General features: G+C 41.2%; 1 protein-coding gene across 3 annotated transcripts in view; it reads right to left on the reverse strand.

The window, feature by feature from the left end:
* Positions 1 to 112: 112 nt before the first annotated feature.
* Positions 113 to 19,009, reverse strand: part of DDX42 (DEAD-box helicase 42) — a 46,306-nt gene continuing 27,409 nt past the window's right edge. For 2 of the 3 annotated variants that reach the window (XM_030799299.1, XM_030799298.1), the window contains 14 exons: positions 18,857 to 18,893; positions 17,865 to 18,014; positions 14,280 to 14,384; positions 12,799 to 12,918; positions 11,559 to 11,735; positions 10,514 to 10,642; positions 9,805 to 9,904; positions 8,890 to 8,937; positions 8,277 to 8,374; positions 7,253 to 7,529; positions 5,998 to 6,224; positions 3,756 to 3,866; positions 2,459 to 2,557; positions 113 to 1,731 (listed from right to left, as the gene is read on the reverse strand). In XM_030799299.1, coding sequence (XP_030655159.1) covers positions 1,027 to 1,731; positions 2,459 to 2,557; positions 3,756 to 3,866; positions 5,998 to 6,224; positions 7,253 to 7,529; positions 8,277 to 8,374; positions 8,890 to 8,937; positions 9,805 to 9,904; positions 10,514 to 10,642; positions 11,559 to 11,735; positions 12,799 to 12,918; positions 14,280 to 14,384; positions 17,865 to 18,014; positions 18,857 to 18,893 — 2,383 coding nt within the window. In that variant the 3' untranslated portion in view covers positions 113 to 1,026. The remainder of the gene's footprint in view (positions 1,732 to 2,458; positions 2,558 to 3,755; positions 3,867 to 5,997; positions 6,225 to 7,252; positions 7,530 to 8,276; positions 8,375 to 8,889; positions 8,938 to 9,804; positions 9,905 to 10,513; positions 10,643 to 11,558; positions 11,736 to 12,798; positions 12,919 to 14,279; positions 14,385 to 17,864; positions 18,015 to 18,856; positions 18,894 to 19,009) is intronic. The other variant, XM_030799300.1, reaches the window with a different exon arrangement.

Below are 19,009 nucleotides of genomic sequence, written 5' to 3' on the forward strand. Positions count from 1 at the left end.
TTTTAATAAGCACTTCCCTACATCTGAGTATGCATGCCGTGTGTGGCACTATTCTAAGTCCCAGCTTAATATGTACCAACTCATAGACAGAAATGACAAAACGATCCACAGGTCCCAGTAGTAAAACATTTACTAGAGAGCAAGCAGAAAGGAATGCACATCTTAAAGAAGCCTTCACAAAGTCACAAAAGTCAAAGTTTGTATATTTTCCTTTTATAAACAAGATAAACAAAAATCATCAAAATCATTTCAGCAAAAGACTTTTCTATCATTGGGGCAAGTTAAAAAAAAATACAATGAAATAGAAGACACTTTAAAAGCTGTTGTTGGGTTTTTTAATTTTAAATTTAGCAATACCATCTCAAACCTGGAGCAATCCTGGAACAGTTACCAGGATCACCTTTTCCCTTCAATCCTTGTGGCTTCTGGGAATCTTCAGAGCCTGGGTCTGAAAGGTGTTTCCTACATGTCTCAGCGCTGGAGGCAAACCTGGCTGGGGACCTGAGCATCAACTCCCATTTAGAATCAGACATCTCCCTTCCCCGCAAATGTCTACAACTACCAAATTGCTCCCCAACAGTTAGCTCAATGGACTTGAGTTTGCAGAAGCCAATTCCTAAAATGGGGACTGCCTGGCCAAAGAACTAAGAAAAAGAAGTCGATTTATAGATGTTTATAAGGTGACACCTTAGTAAAAAATATAAGCTACGTATAATATAAACCTAGAGTGAGTTTTGTGCCCTAAAAGGCCCTTTATCCCAAGATAACCTCAACTTACCCTCATGACAACTCACCTAGAGCCAAAAGCAGCTTCCCAGCTCTCACTGCTTCCAAGGACCAAAACAGCTTCCCAAGAAAACATCCGAAAATTCCTTCTGATGGAGGGGTAATGTCTCCAAGCTCCAGCTCTCCACTAAGGGCAGGGGGTCCTTACACTTTGGACCCCAACCCAGCCCTGAGACACCTAGTTACCAAAATCTTTCTAAAAATTAAGGACAACTGATTTCACGCTTTAGCACATCCCCTCTAACTGTCCCATCGACTTTTCTTGCGTTTAGGCGGCTCTGGGACAGCAAAGCCGTCAGCTGTCTTATCTGTCTTGCCGTCCACCTTGTCCATCTTGCTGCTGTCCACTTTGGCTTCCATCTTGGGTTCCATCTTGCTCTCACGACTACAAGCTTCTTTCCTGCTTTCCCCATTCCGACCGTCATTTGCACCCCGGTTCTCCCCATGCCGGCCTGCGCTTCCTCCATGTCTGTTCTCCCCGTGCCGATGGCCATCAGTATGACGGCTGCTGCTTTCTGGATGGCGGTATCCATCTCCATGGCGACCACCATCTCCATGACGTGGACTATCGCTATGCCGATTGCCAGTCTCTCCATGGCTGTGACGGCTGCTGCCCCGGTTCTCAGTATATCTCTCTCTTTTCCCGTTGCTGCCCCCAGTCCCTTCTCGGCTGTTATTCCCTGAAGCTGTGTTGTTGACTCCCTGGGCTCCGGCAGATGGGTAGGTCACAGGGGCACCGCTGATGTTGCCAGTATTGCCAAAGCCTGGGATGCCCTTGGTGGCACTGGTGACAGGGCTGTCAGGACTGTTATGGCCCTGTTGTGCTGAGTTAGTTGGAACAGAATTCAAACTCCCTGCACTAGTCCACCCACTTGCCCCAGCAGCAGAGCTTCCAGCCTTCTGATTACTTAAACTGGCTGCAACAAAGTGACTCTTGTACTGTGACTGAAAGAGAAAGAGACATCAGGAGTAGGTAAGATAGCAAGTTCAAGAAACCTGAATATACAACTTGGCAAATGATGAAGTTTACAGAAACTCTATGCTATCTTGGCACTGTGAGTTTAGTGTCCTGATGGCCCCACAGTATGGTCCCTTTTTTTCTTGTGCTATAAAGGAAAACTTGTGGATCTCTGTGGAGAGATGGACCCCCAGTGTTCTGAAGTGTACTTTTATAGCCTGATTGGCTAGAATAAAGCATCTATGTATTTAGCACATGTATCTGCATTCAAAACCAAAAAGTTCTGAAAACTTCAAAAAAATTTTCACACTGAAATTTAAGTTTGACAGCAAAACCTGCCTTGAACTCATTCTATCGATTCACCTTAGTGTGACTATCATTAAATTTTGCTTCAGAATTGAGTTGGAGGTGGGTGCCTGGGAGGTGGGCAACACTGCAGGCTGCTAGGAAGGGAGGGAACACACACCCTGCTGCAGGACAACAATCCCAGGCCCTGAGTGTGACTCAAAGTAGACCAGCACAAGGGGTTCTCTAGATCAACTTGCATCTCCAAGTAAGCTACTGTTAGGTTTATATTCAAAATCCAAGCAGCGTGAAGACCCTAAATCTAGCATCAAGCCTAGGAGCCCAGCTACAACCAGGAAAACTAAGCCCCTCTGTCACTGCCCAAGAGTTACTGCTGAAAGTGCTTTTAATGAAATGCTTATTTCAGACCTGGAAAGCTGCTTTCATTGCTGTTAGTCGATCTCCCATAGCTCCTGTGGAAGGCTTGTAGGCCTCATAATTGCTCATTACATTGTTATTTCCTCGGTCCTAAAAAAATAAACACATCTATGATGATGGAAAAATAAGCAGGAAAGCTCACTGCCATAGACTAGGCCTCATTATAATGAAAAACCTTGAAGTGCGAGCTACAAAGGAACTGGGTACTCCTAGAAAGCTACTTCTGCTTTGTGAGAAAAGACACAGTGACAATCATTTAAAAATGCTTATGCCCTCAACCCAGACATTCTATTTCTGGGAATTAACCCTATTAAACAGAAATGCAATCAGATTATGCCCAAAGTTGATCATGTATTTACATAAAAACTTCCAATTAATTAAGTAAAAATTACGTTAAAGATGAAAAGGCCCTGAATAGCATATTGTGTGACTGCTCAGGCCCTGAATCAAGACCATGAAGGGTCTGAATTTCGGCTTGAACACTTGTCAGTGTAACCTTAGGTGCCTCAGTGGTGTTGTCCGTACTAACTTCCATTCAGTTGTTTTGAAGATTAACTGAGCTAAAACATCTGATTGCTTGGAATGGTCCTGGCACATATAAAGTGCTCAATAAATATTAGCTATTATGCATAATCATCATTATTATAATGTGGGACTAGAATATGTAATTATCAAAGATGCCAAGTTTAACTCTAATGCTCCAGAAAAGTATACTGGCAGCTTTCTTCCCTGGTTTGGAATCAAAGTGACAGAAAGCAGGTAGTTAAGAAAGGCCACCAAAAGGGTACATTCGTTACCTGGTTTGTGAGAAAAACTAGCTCCCGACTTGGAAATTCCTGATCCATTCCTGAGTTTAATGACAAGATATGGCTAGACTTTACAGTGACCCTTTGGCAACATTTGCCTAGCAGCAGGCTTTAGGCCAGTGTTGAAGGGCTTGTAAAACCAGACTGCTGGGCCCCAACTCCAGAGTTTCTGATTCACAAGGTCTGGGGTTGGGGATGAGTTTGCATGTGCTGCTGGTCCAGGGACCACAGTGTGAGATCACTGCTAATCTAGAATAATTTCCTGAGCAAGCCTAGTCAACCAAGTACACAAAGATGCTTCTTCAATAGAAAGTTACCATAAGAATGAGCACGGCATTGACTCAAATGAGATTAAATACAAATTCCCTTCTAGACAGGGTTTTAAACTCACTGAGGCTTTCTTGGGTAGATGAGAATATTCCTAATGACTTTCAGAACATGAGACCAACTCTAAAGGCACTACTCTAGTAGTCTAGACTCACCATGTTCTCAGAGCCCAGGCCAGGCCGCTCCCTATAGCCTAGGCCTCCTCCACCAATGTTCAGCTTTTTTCCTTTCCCTCCTTTGAATCGAGATTTCCGAAACCAGGCATTCTGCATTGAACAAAATTCAAGGTTAAGTCAAGGGAGGGAGAAAAGACCAGAGGAAGAGAACAAGGACAAAGGGGAAATTAAGTGGGAAGGGAGAACTTTTGCTTAATTTTCAGCCAGCACATTTATGCTAAGGGAGGAATTTTCACAGGAACCACAGATTGGTTTCTCTTTGGCAGCATAATCCACCAAATTTGAAAAGTGGCTGAGATCCTTATCTAAGGCTTCCTATAGTGCTCCCTCCCTCAAGGCTCTCCTGGAAGGGAAGTTGTTCAGATAAGCTTCAAACCCAGAGGAGTTAACTTTGGCTACTTCTAACTTCCTTGAGGAAAATGAGCTTATATTTTATTTCTCAAACCATGTATTATTGGATGTAAACATTTGGAGCTTAAAGAACTGGTGCATTCAGTAGCAAAGGAAAAAGGCTACGTGAAGTGAGGCTTATCAGAACTGACTACAGGGACAGACTCCCAGAAAGGATGGTAGCCACAAAACTGAAAATTTTATTTACCCGCAGAGCATAAAAGTTTTCATTGAACTTGACCATTGCCACTCAACATATTTACTCACATTCTCTTAAGAATGCAGGGCGGTGGCTCACGCCTATGAATCCCAGCACTTTGGGAGGCCGAGGCGGGCGGATCACTTGAGGCCAGGAGTCAAGACCAGCGTGACCAACATGGTGAAACCCCATCCCTACTAAACATACAAAAATTAGCAGGCATGGTGGAACATGCCTCTAATCCCAGCTGCTTGGGAGGCTGAGGCAGGAGAACTGTTTAAATCTGAGAGGCAGAGGTTGCAGTGAGCTGAGACTGTGCCACTGCACTCCAGCCTGGGTGATAAGAGTGTGACTCCATCTCAGAAAAAAGAAAAAAAAAAACAAAAAAAAAACAAATGTCTCTGGGAAGGTTAAAGCTTTATCTGACAATCACATATTACCAGCAAAATAAACTGCTTGAGAGGTAGAGCAGCAGGCTTGGGCAAAGTCCTGAAAACAGAAAGCCTGAGGTACAAAAAGAAATGGAAGAAAATGCCAAAGACAAAATGTGTCCTGTTTAAAAGTTTATTTAGGACTAGCTCTCTGTGCTCAGGAGCAGGGGAGGAAACATTATTCTATTCTCTCCTGCAGTGCAGGTCCTTTACTCCTAGGACCAGAAACTTGGGCACTGCCACACTGCAGCTGAGTTGTACCAGTTGTGTGAGCTGGCCTAGGCATTTGACAAACTCTTAACAGTTTCTACTCTCAGAAAGTGTTCCGAACCCATTTGTAATTTGGGGACAGCATGGATTCAGATGACTCTAGGTTTGATTTGTTAGAATGCCTCACTTAGCTTTAGACTGGAGCACACCTGGAAGAGGGCAATCAGTGTGGTCAGAGGTCTGAGATCTCAGACTACAAGGAATAGTTAAGAGGCACTATACAGGCTGGGCACGGTGGCTCACGCCTGTAATCCTAGCACTTTGGGAGGCTGAGGCCGAGGCAGGCGGATCACCTGAGGTCAGGAGTTCGAGACCGGCCCGACCAACATGGCAAAACCCCATCTCTACTAAAAATACAAAAAATGGCCAGGCGTGGTGGTGGGCACCTGTAATCCCAACTACTTGGGAGGCTAAGGCAGGAGAATCGCTTGAACCCAGGAGGCAGAGGTTGCAGTGAGCTGAGATCGCACCACTGCACTCCAGCCTGGGCGATAGAGCAAGATTCTGTCTCAAAAAAAAAAAAAAAAAAAAAACAAAAAGGCAGGGGGCACTATACTATACACGTACTGTTTAAAAGACATCACACATTTTTAGCCTCCCAGAAGAAAAGTTTTGTGGGGGAAGAGCAGTAAGGGAATAGTAACCATCTTTGAGATTAAATTTACTCCTAAGTGTGTTATGGGGTAGAAATTACAGGGACAGATTTTAGCACAAAGGAATAGCTTTTCAAAACAGATATTGTTGAAAGAAGACGACCAGATAAGACTAGATGAATTTTAGTATCTCACAGTTCCTATCTGTACCTCATAAGCCCCACATCCTCCCTGCCACCCAACTTTCTTGTCAAGTTTTTATGTTATCTGCTCCAGGACTGCTAAAATGCCTTGGTATTATAACCAGGAGCAATCAAAAGTGTGCCCAGCCCCCTCACCTGCATTGCCAGATCTAGGAGTTCCTTAGAAACGTGTTGATTGGCTCCTTCCAAGTTCCGAACCAGGTCACCAGCAAAATTGCTGTCCTTGGGAGTGAGTAGGGTATAGGCCACACCCTTCTCACCCGCTCTTCCTGTGCGGCCAATCCTATGCGTGTGGGTATCAATGTCTCGTGCCACATCATAGTTAATGACAGTCTTAATTGAAGGAATGTCCAGACCACGGGCTGAAATAAAAAGCAACCAAATTCTTTTATTCTTCATCTGTAGTCAAAAGATCAAAGTAACCAGAAATGCTAGTGCTCTAATAAGCCACATTTCCTTTATCTAGGCAAAGTGCATGGGTTTGGTGAGCCGAGATACAGGCATGTTAAGTCATCACCATAGATCCTATGATGTTAGGCCTTCTAGTGTAAGGGACTTTTATTTTTTATTTTTATTTTTTGAGACGGAGTCTCGCTCTGTTGCCAGACTGGAGTGCAGTGCCATGATCTCGGCTCACTGCAACCTCTGACTCCCTGGTTCAAGCAATTCTCCTGCCTCAGCTTCCCAAGTAGCTGGGATTATAGGCACGCGCCACCACACCCAGCTAATTTTTGTATTTTTAGTAGAGATGGGGTTTCACCATGTTGGCCAGGATGGTCTCAATCTCCTGACCTCAGGTGATCCGCCTGCCTCCACCTCCCAAAATGCTGGGATTACAAGCGTGAGCCACCGCGCCCGACTGGGACTTTTATCTTTTACATCAGTAATCTGCCATGCCCTCTTCTCTTGCACTGGGAATATATTTTTAAAATGTGTCATGAAGCTGAGAAGTTCGCTCCTTTCTGGGAAAAAATATCAGTGTTTAAGGGTAGTTATTAAAACTTGACAGAACAAATCCAGAAATCATATTCCAAAAACTGTTCTCATCCTGAGTGAAGTTGCCCAACTAAGCTGTGTATAGTAGATCAATGTAAGGTATCTACTATATTCACACATACAATAAGGGCATTCACTGCCTTTTTTTCCCCGAGTGACTTTTAGCTGCAGGGATTCTTTGATTAGAGAGAAATATTAAGTGAAAAGTGGTATCTAGAGCTCCAGACTGTGATCCCTGTGCTGAAATGCTGCTTCCTTGGGGGTGTGGGAGGGGATGGCCAGCCAGGCCAACAGTCTTTCCATCAGCCTGCTCAGATATTACAGGTCTTATGTAGTAAGACGGAGTACCCTTATAGCCTAGGAACTTAATGTTGTTGAAAAATTCATACTCTACCTGCAACATCTGTGGCCACCAGGACTGGGATGTCCTTTTTCTTAAAGTCTGAAATGACCTTGTTTCTCTCACTCTGATCCATATCCCCATGGAGCAGCCCAAGATTATGACCCTCCTGTTTAAGGTTATTCGCTAGCTCTTCAGCATTGGCTTTTTTAGTAACAAAGAGGAGGACACTCCCTGAAGAGGTAAATTCTACCAGACGCCGGGTAAGCCAGTTCCATTTACTAGGTCCAGAATGGAGAATCTCCACAATCTGTGTCACATCTTCATTTGCCTGAGAAGAAAGAAACAGATGATTGTGACACTGGAGCCACAGGCCACCTGAACAAGGACTAGGCATATATTTTCTACCTGCATCGAGAACACCTTGAACAATCCCAGTTCTCCTTGGGCCTTCAGCAAGTCAAGTGCAGCTCAAAACTCACCTCTCCTTTCCAATCACCTTGCTCTCCACCTGGTGTACATACCTGATTTGTACGCCCCACTACTTTGTAGAGCTTTCCTTAACAATAACCATGGCAAGCAACTGAAGGATTCTCTAAGCAGCCATAACTGAATTCCAAGTCCCAATTCAGAGAAATTTTCCATATAGCGCATATGTATAGGTAAGAAATGAAACCTGATTTTTTCCAGGCCTTTCAGGTCACCCTTTCCCTCCTGTGTAGGCCCCTCCCACAATAATTAAAACGTCAGTTCCAACCTAATACGCTGATACTTCCAGGCACATCTTTTTGTCTCTTTGAAGCCTTTTTAAAACAATTATAAGTTTTGAGACATTCAATAAGACAAAAAAAAAAGCAAAATGAACAAAATCAACTCGTACCCATCACCTAGCTTCAATGATTCCCAACACTTTGCCAGTCTTGTTTCGTCTATCCCCACAACTTGCAAAATACCCAATCTCAAGCATGTTGCATCTATAAACATCTTTTTTTTATCTCAATAGTGAGAAATTAATTCTGTGTTCCATAATATGAGAAATAAACCTATTATGGTCCCAACCAGCCCTGCTTAGGGTTACCTCTCCAATATCTCCCTGCACCACTCGAATAGGGTCGATCAGGATGTCTCTGGCCAACTTTTCAATCTTTTTCCGAAAAGTTGCACTAAATAAGAGAGCTAAAAGGTAAGATAAATTCTGTTAGAGAAACAATATGGTATCTTTATGCATACCCATTAAGCTTCTTTGGCATTCAGGATTATTCAGTTTTTTTACGTAAGCTCACCTGAACTTTAAATTTAGTTTAAAAATTGATTCACTAGAGAAAGATTTGCCCTTGTTCTATTTTTATTACATTTTTAGTTAAGACAAGTTGTCAGTGTGGTTCAGAAAAAGACTCTTAATTTCAAATCAGCAGATCTGTACTGTACACTGCTTCTACCCACTGATAAAACTGTATAATTTAGGGCAGCTTATTTAATTTCTGAGCCTTGGTTTTATCATCTATAAAAAGGAACAAGTTATATCTAGTGCTAAGATCCTGTCCAGCTCAGATAAACTCATTACCTCCCTCATTATGGTTCTCACCAATACACACATGATCATTTTTACTTCCATAACTCTGAGTGCTTATAAAATAAATAAGTGCCCTTTTTAGTACAAATTTGGTTTAACAAAGGTGCTTCATACATACTCTGCCTGTCAGGACGAACATGACTTGCTATGGATCGAACTTGGTACTCTGGAAGAAACAGAACAATAAAATTAATATTATAACCTGAAATACAGTTTGGGAAGCCTGGAAAAAGCCATTTTAGTAAAAGTCTTCATAAGAAGCTGTAAGAATTAAGAAAATTAGAAACCCCAGGCCGGGCGCAGTGACTCATGCCTGTAATCCTAGCACTTTGGGAGGCTGAAGCAGGCGGATCACTTGAGGTCAGGAGTTTGCAGCCTGGTCAATGCGGCTATCTCTACTAAAAATACCAAAACAAAACAAAACAAAACAAAAAAAACAACTAGCCGGGCCATGGGGTAGGTGCCTATAATCCCAGCTACTCAGAAGGCTGAGGCAGGAGAATCGCTTGAAACCGGAAGGGGGAGGTTGCAGTGAGATCGCACCACTGCACTCCAGCCTGGGCAACAAGAGCAAAACTCTGTCTCAAGAAAGAAGAAGCTCCTAAACATATCATTCTGTATAAAAGTGAAAAATTTTCCCTCCATCCAACTGGGCTAGGTCTAGCAGTGTTCCAATCAGTAAAGACAGCTATGAGGATAGGAAAGCAAAGAGCCTCGAATGATCTGACATTCACCTACCCAAGAACACAGACCTTAACCTCTATGATCAAAGGCATATGAATAAAGATGAAGACAGAGAAAATATTCCCCTTATATACAAAGGCACTTTGAAATTTCCTCAACCCAATAAAACCTAACATACTTTTCCAGAGAAAACTCCTAAAAATGTTCATCTTAGCTGTATTTCTATAGTCTAACCCCATCCAGGAGTATTTTTAGCTTCTCTCATGCTGAAAAAATAGTCTAGAAAGACATGGAAAAAAAACTAGTATCATGAGGACGGGGACAGAAGAAACTGGTATTCAAGGCATACCAAATCCCATGTCAAACATTCGATCTGCTTCATCAAACACAAGGTAAGAGACTCTTTGAAGATTGGTAGCTTTCTTTTTCACATGATCTATCAGTCGACCCTATGAGATCAACACAATGAACAGTAAGTATAATTAAAGGCATTCACAGGGACTTTCTAAGCAGTTGCACTCCTGGCAAAAGTGCTAATTCTCTAGTCTCAGACTAATAGATACTGGTCCAACAGCCACGTACCTCATGCACTACTTAGCTCAAAGGAACAGAAATTTTAAAAACTCAATTGGCTTCTTCATTTACACTGTGATTTAAATTCTGTGGGAAAGTGGCCAGAAGCAGTTTTTGAGGCATTCTAAAGTGACCTGATTTAAAGCACAATGACAGGTTTCAATGTTTAAACTACACTCTTCTAGGCTATTCTGACCATATGTATCTTTCTGATTCTTGATGAACTTGGCAATCATTTTGTGGGAGAGTACAAGAAAAACTATTTGACATAGAGGGGAATTTGTAGCTACTAGCCTATATGTCACAGAGACTCTTACTGAACTGCTAATTTAGCCACCAATCAAAATTAAAACCACAGGCTGCCGTTCATCAGAATATTTTCAACCCTGCTTTTACCACACTTTAGGGGAAATTCTCTGCAAAACTAATCATGTTTTCCATACTGAGGGAGGCTGAGAAGCCATTTAAACACAAGGCATACTTACTGGGGTACACACAACAATCTCTGCCCCCTCCTGAAGGGCCTTGGCCTGCTCCCACATACTCCCTCCTCCATATACGGCCACTGATCGAAGATTATATGCTTTTCCAAACCGCTTACATTCTGCATGGATCTACAAAGTTGTGAATAATATATTAACAAACTGTGACACTAATACCTGTCACAACCCAAACGAAGTTCTGAAAAACAGAATATGATGTCATAAAAAAATCGAAACCTAGAACATACTTTAAAATCACGATTTTATTCATAAAGGTATAAATGAATAGAATACCATTATCGCATCTCAACAGATTATCTAAAATCTTCCTTTATTCATTTTACCCCCTTCTCTTCCTGACCCTGTCACTGCTTTTCTACCAAGACAAAATGAATTCATCCTACAGAAAAACTGTCAGCTTGTAATACAAACAATTCCCGTATCACAATAGGCTTTTCCTCTTATAAACAGTAGTTCTGGCCAGGCACAGTGGCTCACACCTGTAATCCCAGCACTGTGGGAGGCCGAGGCAAGCAGATCACTTGAGGTCAGGAGTTCGAGACCAGCCTGGCCAACATGGTGAAACCCCGTCTCTACTAAAAATACAAAAATTAGCCAGGTGTGGTGGCATGTGCCCGTGATCCCAGCCTCTCGGCTGAGGCAGGAGAATTGCTTGAAACTGGGAGGTGGAGGTTGCAGTGAGCTGAGATCATGCCACTGCACTCCAGCCTGGGCAAAAGAGTGAGACTGTCTCAAAAAAAGCAAATAAATAAAAATAAATAAAAACAGTAGTTTTTAGGGGAAAATATGTATTTGATTATATAGAAAATATTTAACACATAATACTTTCCACAAGTTTCCTGGTAGCACAACACTGTGAATCTACTTAATGCTACTGAACTGTACATTAAAAATGGTTAAGATAATCAATTTTGTGTGTCTCTTATCACAATTAAAAAAAAAGTTTCCTGGTCATTCTACCTCACTTGACTGGCTGGTCCCTTGCTAGTCCACATATAGAAGGAGGCATTCTATAGAAAGCACATACCTGCTGGCAAAGCTCCCTGGTAGGACACACAATCACTGCAATTGGTCCATCACCTGGTTCCAACTCCTTCTGGTCCATTATATGAATCAACATGGGCCAAATGAAGGCTGCAGTTTTCCCACTACCTGTTTTGGCAATACCAATCATGTCTCTACCACTTAATGCCACAGGCACACCCTGGAGAAAAAGTAAAATATAACCACTCTAAAACTTCAATTCTAAAGATGTACTGAAGCAAATCCTGGGGAACAATAAATGACTACTAATGACATTTTTATTTGCAATGGAACAAAACATATCCGGTGCTATGCATAGTGGTTGTGAAACAGAAATATCAATATCCAACATTCTCATTAACTTCTTGATTTATAGGAAATAACATCATTCTCATTATGTGGATATCAGCCACCACTTACAGAACAGAAACAACTCCATTTTGTTTAAAATACAGAAATGAAAAATCAAGGCCGGGCAGTGGCTCACGCCTGTAATCCCAGCACTTTGGGAGGCCGAGGTGGGCAGGTTGCCTGAGCTCAGGAGCTCGAGACCAGCCTGGGCAACACGGTGAAACCCCATCTCAACTAAAATACAAAAAATTAGCCAGGTGTGGTGGCGTGTGCCTGTAATCCCACCTACTTGGGAGGCTGAGGCAGGAGAATTACTTGAATCTGGGAGGCAGAGGTTGCAGTGAGCCAAGATCGTGCCACTGCACTCCAGCTTGGACAACAGAGTGAGACTCCGTTTCCAAAACAAAAACAAAAACAGAAAAATTGCAATTTATAATGAAGGGTTGCTAAAATTTAAAAAATTTTCCCCCCTTAATAAGGTACAGACTATCTCATTCATATACAGAAAATGAGAATTTTCTGCATAAGGATAAATAGATCCCATATATAAATGGGAAAAAGAAGCTAAAACTTTCAGTAATGAATGAGAATTTTCAAGTGACGGACAAAGGAATTCTAGTCATTGACAGTGCTAAATTTGTCCATATACGAACCTTTTTGGTTAGGTTTAGGCCTAATAAATTGTTTTCTTCATACCATATTTTCAACATACGTATCAGATACAAAAGAATATTTGCCAGCCATTTAGTGACTTCTTAAGAGTGATAAATACCTCTATCCTTATCAATAAGGTTCTACACTAAACACTGTTTTACTGCTGTGATTTGTTTTTAAACTAATATAGTCATGAAAGATTACCCTACTTTATTTTTCTTTCATTATGTTTTACTTACCTGGCACTGTATTGGAGTGGGCTGTGTGTATTCGGATTTCCGAATCTGGTGCATAAGTTGTTCGTCAAACCCAAAATGAGCAAAGCTACTTCCTGGTCTAGGAGGTGCAGCACCAGAGACCTAGAGATAGAGACAACTCCCCAGAATGACTTGTACTTCAACATTAACAGCATTTGAAGTTCAACAACACTTACCTGGATCTAGCATTTTAGCTGGAGTATGAAGTAAAAATACAAGTCTGTAAGCCAAAATCATACAACGAAAAGGCAAAACCTCAAATGGTAACAAATATAAACCTCATATTAAAAACTCCATGATAAATATTCCCAAGATAATTGTCATACAATTTTAAATGATTAAAAATTTCTTAAATCAAAATTAATTTTCTCATAACAAATAAAACGGAAAAAAAATTGTTCAATGAATTGGGAAGTCATAACTGTTCTTTCGCCATTTTGCATTAAGTATTAACCAGATGGTAGAAAAAAATTAATGTATCTTACTCTTGAAATGAAAATTCCAAGTGGGCTCCAAATAAGACAAGTCTACATATGCTGGCTTCCAAGATATAATCTACTGCCTCCATTTTCAGTTATGCTTGATGAATTAATGTCTCACTTAGTGATGGTCCAGCCACTGTCAAGCCCTGTTCAAACTGCACCCTAGGTGAAGAATGGGGCTTATAATCTCCATTTTGTCCCCCAAAGTGGTAACCTTTCAATGCTTCTCTGGTGATGCTGATATTTCTAATCAGGATTTCAGGGGTTTTACTTAAAAATTTTCTTGGGTCATTGGGGAGGTGAGTAACCTCTTGGAAAACAGACAAATGTACATACACAAATACACACCCCTCCTGGAAAACAGGAGTTTAAACATCGTGTAGCAACTGATAAGGTGCACACAGGCGAGAAAGTTGTCTATATCAGGGCAGATAGCATAGCATATTTTTTCTGTGTGTTTCATTTACCATCTATCAGCACCTTAAACCAATGTAGCCAATGTGCAGCCCAAAACTTTCTGGTAGGCAGTTTAAACCATTCTGAAATTAGTACATGCATATTTTTTAAACGTATTAGTTTATTCTAATTTTTAAAATAAAGCATACTATATGTAATTTGACAGACAAGTTTATCTTAATTTCAAAATATTCTAAGATATCATATGTTAACATCTATTCATTTTGTTTCCTCTTCCTTTAGATGGGGACTCCCACCCTTCATCACTAGTCCATCCAGCACAGAACATACAAAACTGACCGAAATATGAAAGAAGAAAATGATCCTATCCTAAAACAGCATCTAGAAGACTAAAACAATCAAATTAAGAGACATGAACAGAAGGGATATAATAATTATTCTGGCAAAGACAGTTCAGAGACCACTAGAAAAGAAATTCAAGGTTATTAGTTTAGATGACCAATAATACTAAATCTGGACTAATTAACATTAATATAAGAATATTGAGCTTAATGATTGTCTTACCCGAAGATTGAGCTTATGCCGGAGATCTATTAACTGCTGTGGAGTGAGGTTGGTTATCTCTTCATGCTCATTGTAAAAGTTTTTTTCAAATGGTGGATAGTCAATCTGCAGGTCCAATTATTCAAAGTTAGTCTAGAATTCAAGAGTCAATTCTGTAAGTTTGATTTTATTGCAAAATAATCTTTTCCAAATTTTACACAAGTAAAGCCATTCCAGCTAGAGAAAGCAAAAAAATTTATTCTCAACTTAGATCCTAAAAAGTACAGCTAATTTGTTTTCTGTTCCTATTTTCAATATAAACACCAACCTACTTCTTTTTTTGGTTGAGACACAGTCTCGCTCTGTCACCCAGGCTGTAGAGCAGTGGTGCAATCCTGGCTCACTGCAGCCTCCACCTCCCAGGTTCAAACAATTCTCACGCCACCTCAGCCTCCCAAGTAGCTGGGATTACAGGCATGAGCCACTGTGCCTAGCCTAACACCAACCTACTTCCTAAAGAGACTCTTAAGGAAACCTCGAATTTGAACAACATTGAAGCAGACTAAGGAATCTCTCTATAATGCCAAAGACCTCAGAGGACAGAGAAGATATTTCACCATATAACATTTAAATATGTTTTGAATAAAGCTGTTTAACCTAGCTCTAAGCATTTAAAAACATTCCTAATATTTATTTTGGAGATAGCTCTGCTTTTAGAGGGAGTTCTATTCTGTTTAAAAACATGGAGTTGGCCGGGTGCGGTGGCTCACGCTTGTAATCCCAGCACTTTGGGAGGCCGAGGCGGGCGGATCACGAGGTCAGGAGATCGAGACCACGGTGAAACCCCGTCCCTACTAAAAAAAATACAAAAAATTAGCCAGGCTTGGTGGCGGGTGCCTGTAGTCCCAGCTACTTGGAGAGGCTGAGGCAGGAGAATGGCGTGAACCCGGGAGGCGGAGCTTGCAGTGAGCCGAGACTGCACCACTGCACTCCAGCCTGGGCGACAGAGCGAGACTCCGTCTCAAAAAATAAATAAATAAATAAATAATAAATAAAAACATGGAGTTGTTTATAACTTTTAAAAAACGTATGGCCAAGAATTTCCAATTCCAGAGAGTAGTAGTCACTTCTATTATTCTTTTCATAGCTTACTGTAGTAGGTATACAAAACATAAGCACATCACCACCTATCAATTTGGCTAAATTATTTTTTATAAACTTTTTATTTTTTCAGAGACAGGGTCTTGCTATGTTGCCCAGGCTAGACTCAAACTCCTGGGCTCAAGTGATTCTCCTGCCTCAGCCTCTCCAGTAGCTGGGACTCCAAGCATGTGCCACCATGCCTGGCTCTTAAACTTATTTTTTAAGAAAAATATAAGCATTCTATAGGTAGTTAAAAAAAAATCACAGTTCTGGATACATAAAAAAAATTGGCAAGAAGAGTGACACTGTCTTGTATTTTCACAAATCTCTTTATTAATGTCGACTTAAATAGCTCCTACTATATTCAAATTGTTGCAATAGGTTAGTTTTATTTAAACCTATAAGAAAATCTGGCCTCCAGGCCAGGAGCAGTGGCTCATACCCATAATCCCAGCACTTTGGGAGGCTGAGGCGGATGGATCACTTGAGGTCAGGAGTTTGAGACCAGCCTGGCCAACATGGTGAAAGCCCGTCTCTACCAAAAATACAAAAATTAGCAGGGCGTAGTGGCACACACCTGTAGTCCCAGCTACTCGGGAGGCTGAGGCAGGAGAATCTCTTGAACCTGGGAGGAGGAGGAGGTTGCAGTGAGCCAAGGTCGCGTCACTGCACTCCAGCCTGGGCGACAGAGCAGGACTCCATCTCAAGAAAATAAAAAAAGAAAAAAAAAAAGAAAAGAAAAAAATACATAGTTGAAAAAGAGAGGACAGTATCTTAGTAGCCTTTTCAGATACCTTTTTTTTTTTTTTTTTGGGAGATGGGAGTCTTGCTCTGTTGCCCAGGCTGGAGTGCAGTGGCACGAACTCAGCTCACTGTAACCTCCTCCTCCAAGGTTTAAGTGATTCCCCTGCCTCAGCCTCCTGAGTAACTGGGATTACTGATGCCTGCCACCAATCCCAAAGACGGGGTTTCACCATGTTGGCCAGGCTGGTCTCAAACTCCTGCCCTCAAGTGATCTGCCCACTTTGGCCTCCTAAAGTGCTGGAATTATAGGCATGAGCCACACCGCACCCAGCCCTTTTCAGATACTTTTTATTTTACACTAAAACTTGACAAGCGGTCATTTCCTAAGTTATTTTCATTGTGTAATCTGAAACCATATTACTGAAGTTTTTACTCTCTGTTACATTATAATCCATTTATCTATCATGTATTTTGAGTTGAGCTTTTATTCATGCTTGACTTTGTAATGTCATACATTGATCATTTGGAAAATACTGGTTCACTGAGGTTATATACAGATCATCCAGATGTTAACACATTTCATTATATTAAAAATCAGTTATTAATATCACCATCAATTTTGTCACAATGGTCTTTAAGTACTGAAAAGCTGTCAAGCCTACTATGGTAGATTAAGTTTTCCAAATTCTAATTTTTGCTTGAAAGCTTTAATTTTTTTTTTGAGATGGAGTTTTGTTTTATTGCCCAGGCTGGAGTGCAATGGCATGATCTCGGCTCACTGCAACCTCCGCCAGGTACAGTGGCATGCACCCGTAGTCCCAGCTACTCAGGAGGCTGAAGTGAAAGGATCGCTTGAGCCAGGGGGTTTGGGGTCAGTCTGGGCAATATAGCAACAACAACAACAAGAACAGTAAACACAGGCCAAAACGTTCCCGGTTTGAAAGAAAGATGTCATGGCTGGGTGCGGTGGCTCACGCCTGTAATCCTAGCGCTTTGGGAAGCCGAGGCAGGGGGATCACCTGAGGTCAGGAGTTCAAGACCAGCCTGGCCAACACGGCAAAACCCCATCTCTACCAAAAATACTAAAAAAAAAATTAGCCAGGCATGGTAGTGGGCACCTGTAATCCCAGTTACTCAGGAGGCTGAGGCAGGCAGAATTGCTTGAACCCAGGAGGCAGCATTGCCGAGAGCCGAGATTGTGCCACTGCACTCCAGCCTGGGTGACAGAGAGACAGAGAGAGAGAGAGAGAGAGAGAGAGAGAGAGAAGAAAAAGAGCAAAGAAAGAGAAGAGAAGAAAAAGAAAGAAAAAAAGAGAAGAAACAGAGGAAAGAAAGGAAAAAAAGGAAAGAAAGGAGAGAAAGAGAGAAAGAAAAGAAAGAAAGAAAAAAAAGAAAAATAAAAAAGAAAGAAAGAAAAAGAAAGAAAGGAAAGAAAGAGAAAAGAAAAAGAAAGAAAGAAGTATTGGTTCTGGAAAACAAGTACAATTACTTGAAAAAAATGTTTTAATTCTAAAGTCAAATGTAAGTGATTCGGCTATACTTTTGAACAAGATAGGCTATAAAGCCTCATGGAATTTGTGGCTCAACCACTTAGTAAAGATGACAAGATGCATACGCTCATGACGTAAGAGTATTCCACTATTGAGAAAATCTAAATGTTAAAGCTGAAGTAAAGTATTAGCTTGAAACAAGAGTAAAATTCAGCAAGAAACACCATACCTCTGAATGATCAATGGGGGGAAGAGGATCAATGATTTTTTTGGTAGGTGCAATTGGATTTCCGTCACTATCATATTCTAGATTGTCTTCCTCTTCCTCCTGAACCACACCAGCAGTTGGGTTTTCTGCCATGTATCGAAAATAAGCTTCCTGCAGGAAAGCACAAGAACATAATCACACCCACGTACAATTGAGAATGTTTCTGCTCCTGTAATTAGCGCACATAGTGTACCAGATGACTGCACAATTAAAATACCTACCAAGTAAGGCAAGACCCTTACTAGCAATGATTCGTTTAATAATAGCAATATTCAGAAGAACAATCAGAAGAAATGAATTAAACAGTTAGTACTATTAAATGTTGCAACTTGTTTAATAGAAGACTTACAAATATGTCTGTTCCACAGCCTTCCTGGAGTGGGGTGTCTATCAACCCTGCCCAGAGCCATAGAACACATGCTGTGGCTTTAACAATCCAAGTTTCGAAGTTAATACTAATTAGAAAGGTCACAAACCTGGAAAGGGCTACCACTCACTCTGATTCTCATCACTCCACAACTGAACAATGGGGGAAAAGAGACTAATGGACAGTAATTAATGTTCCAGCTTGAAATACAAGAACCACAAACAGGACACTTACTAAGAGACAGAGGTTAGATGTTACCAAAGGCCATCAATAGATCCCATGCTACTCTACCACTTGATTTATCAGAATAAACATTAATTTTGGATTTAAAAAGAAGCAAGCTGAATAAAGCTCGTATTTGCTTTGGATGTCATAGTTGATCAAAAATTCCATCTTCAATATGGGGGAAAGCCATGTGAATCTATGTATTACCAATTGGTCACACAGGTACAAAAGGAGCAAATCAAATGACATTCCCTGCTGAATGTCAGGAATGGCCATTTCGAGTGAAGGCAAGCTCTAGCTTGTCCCCAGTATAGACTTTGTGGATAAAAATAAAAGATAGAAATACTGCATAGGAACTCACTTGGTCATCTTCCTCTTCAATGTCATCTCGAATACCCCTGGAAAAACAAGCGGAGAAACAAACTTCCCTGCAAATGTTCCACATACCCAGCTCCATACTTACAGCAGATTAGTGTTGAATTCCATACAGCACAGGAACTCTCAACACTAATAA

The sequence above is a fragment of the Nomascus leucogenys genome, chromosome 19, assembly GCF_006542625.1.
Source record: "Nomascus leucogenys isolate Asia chromosome 19, Asia_NLE_v1, whole genome shotgun sequence".
Classification (NCBI taxonomy): Eukaryota; Metazoa; Chordata; class Mammalia; order Primates; family Hylobatidae; genus Nomascus; species Nomascus leucogenys.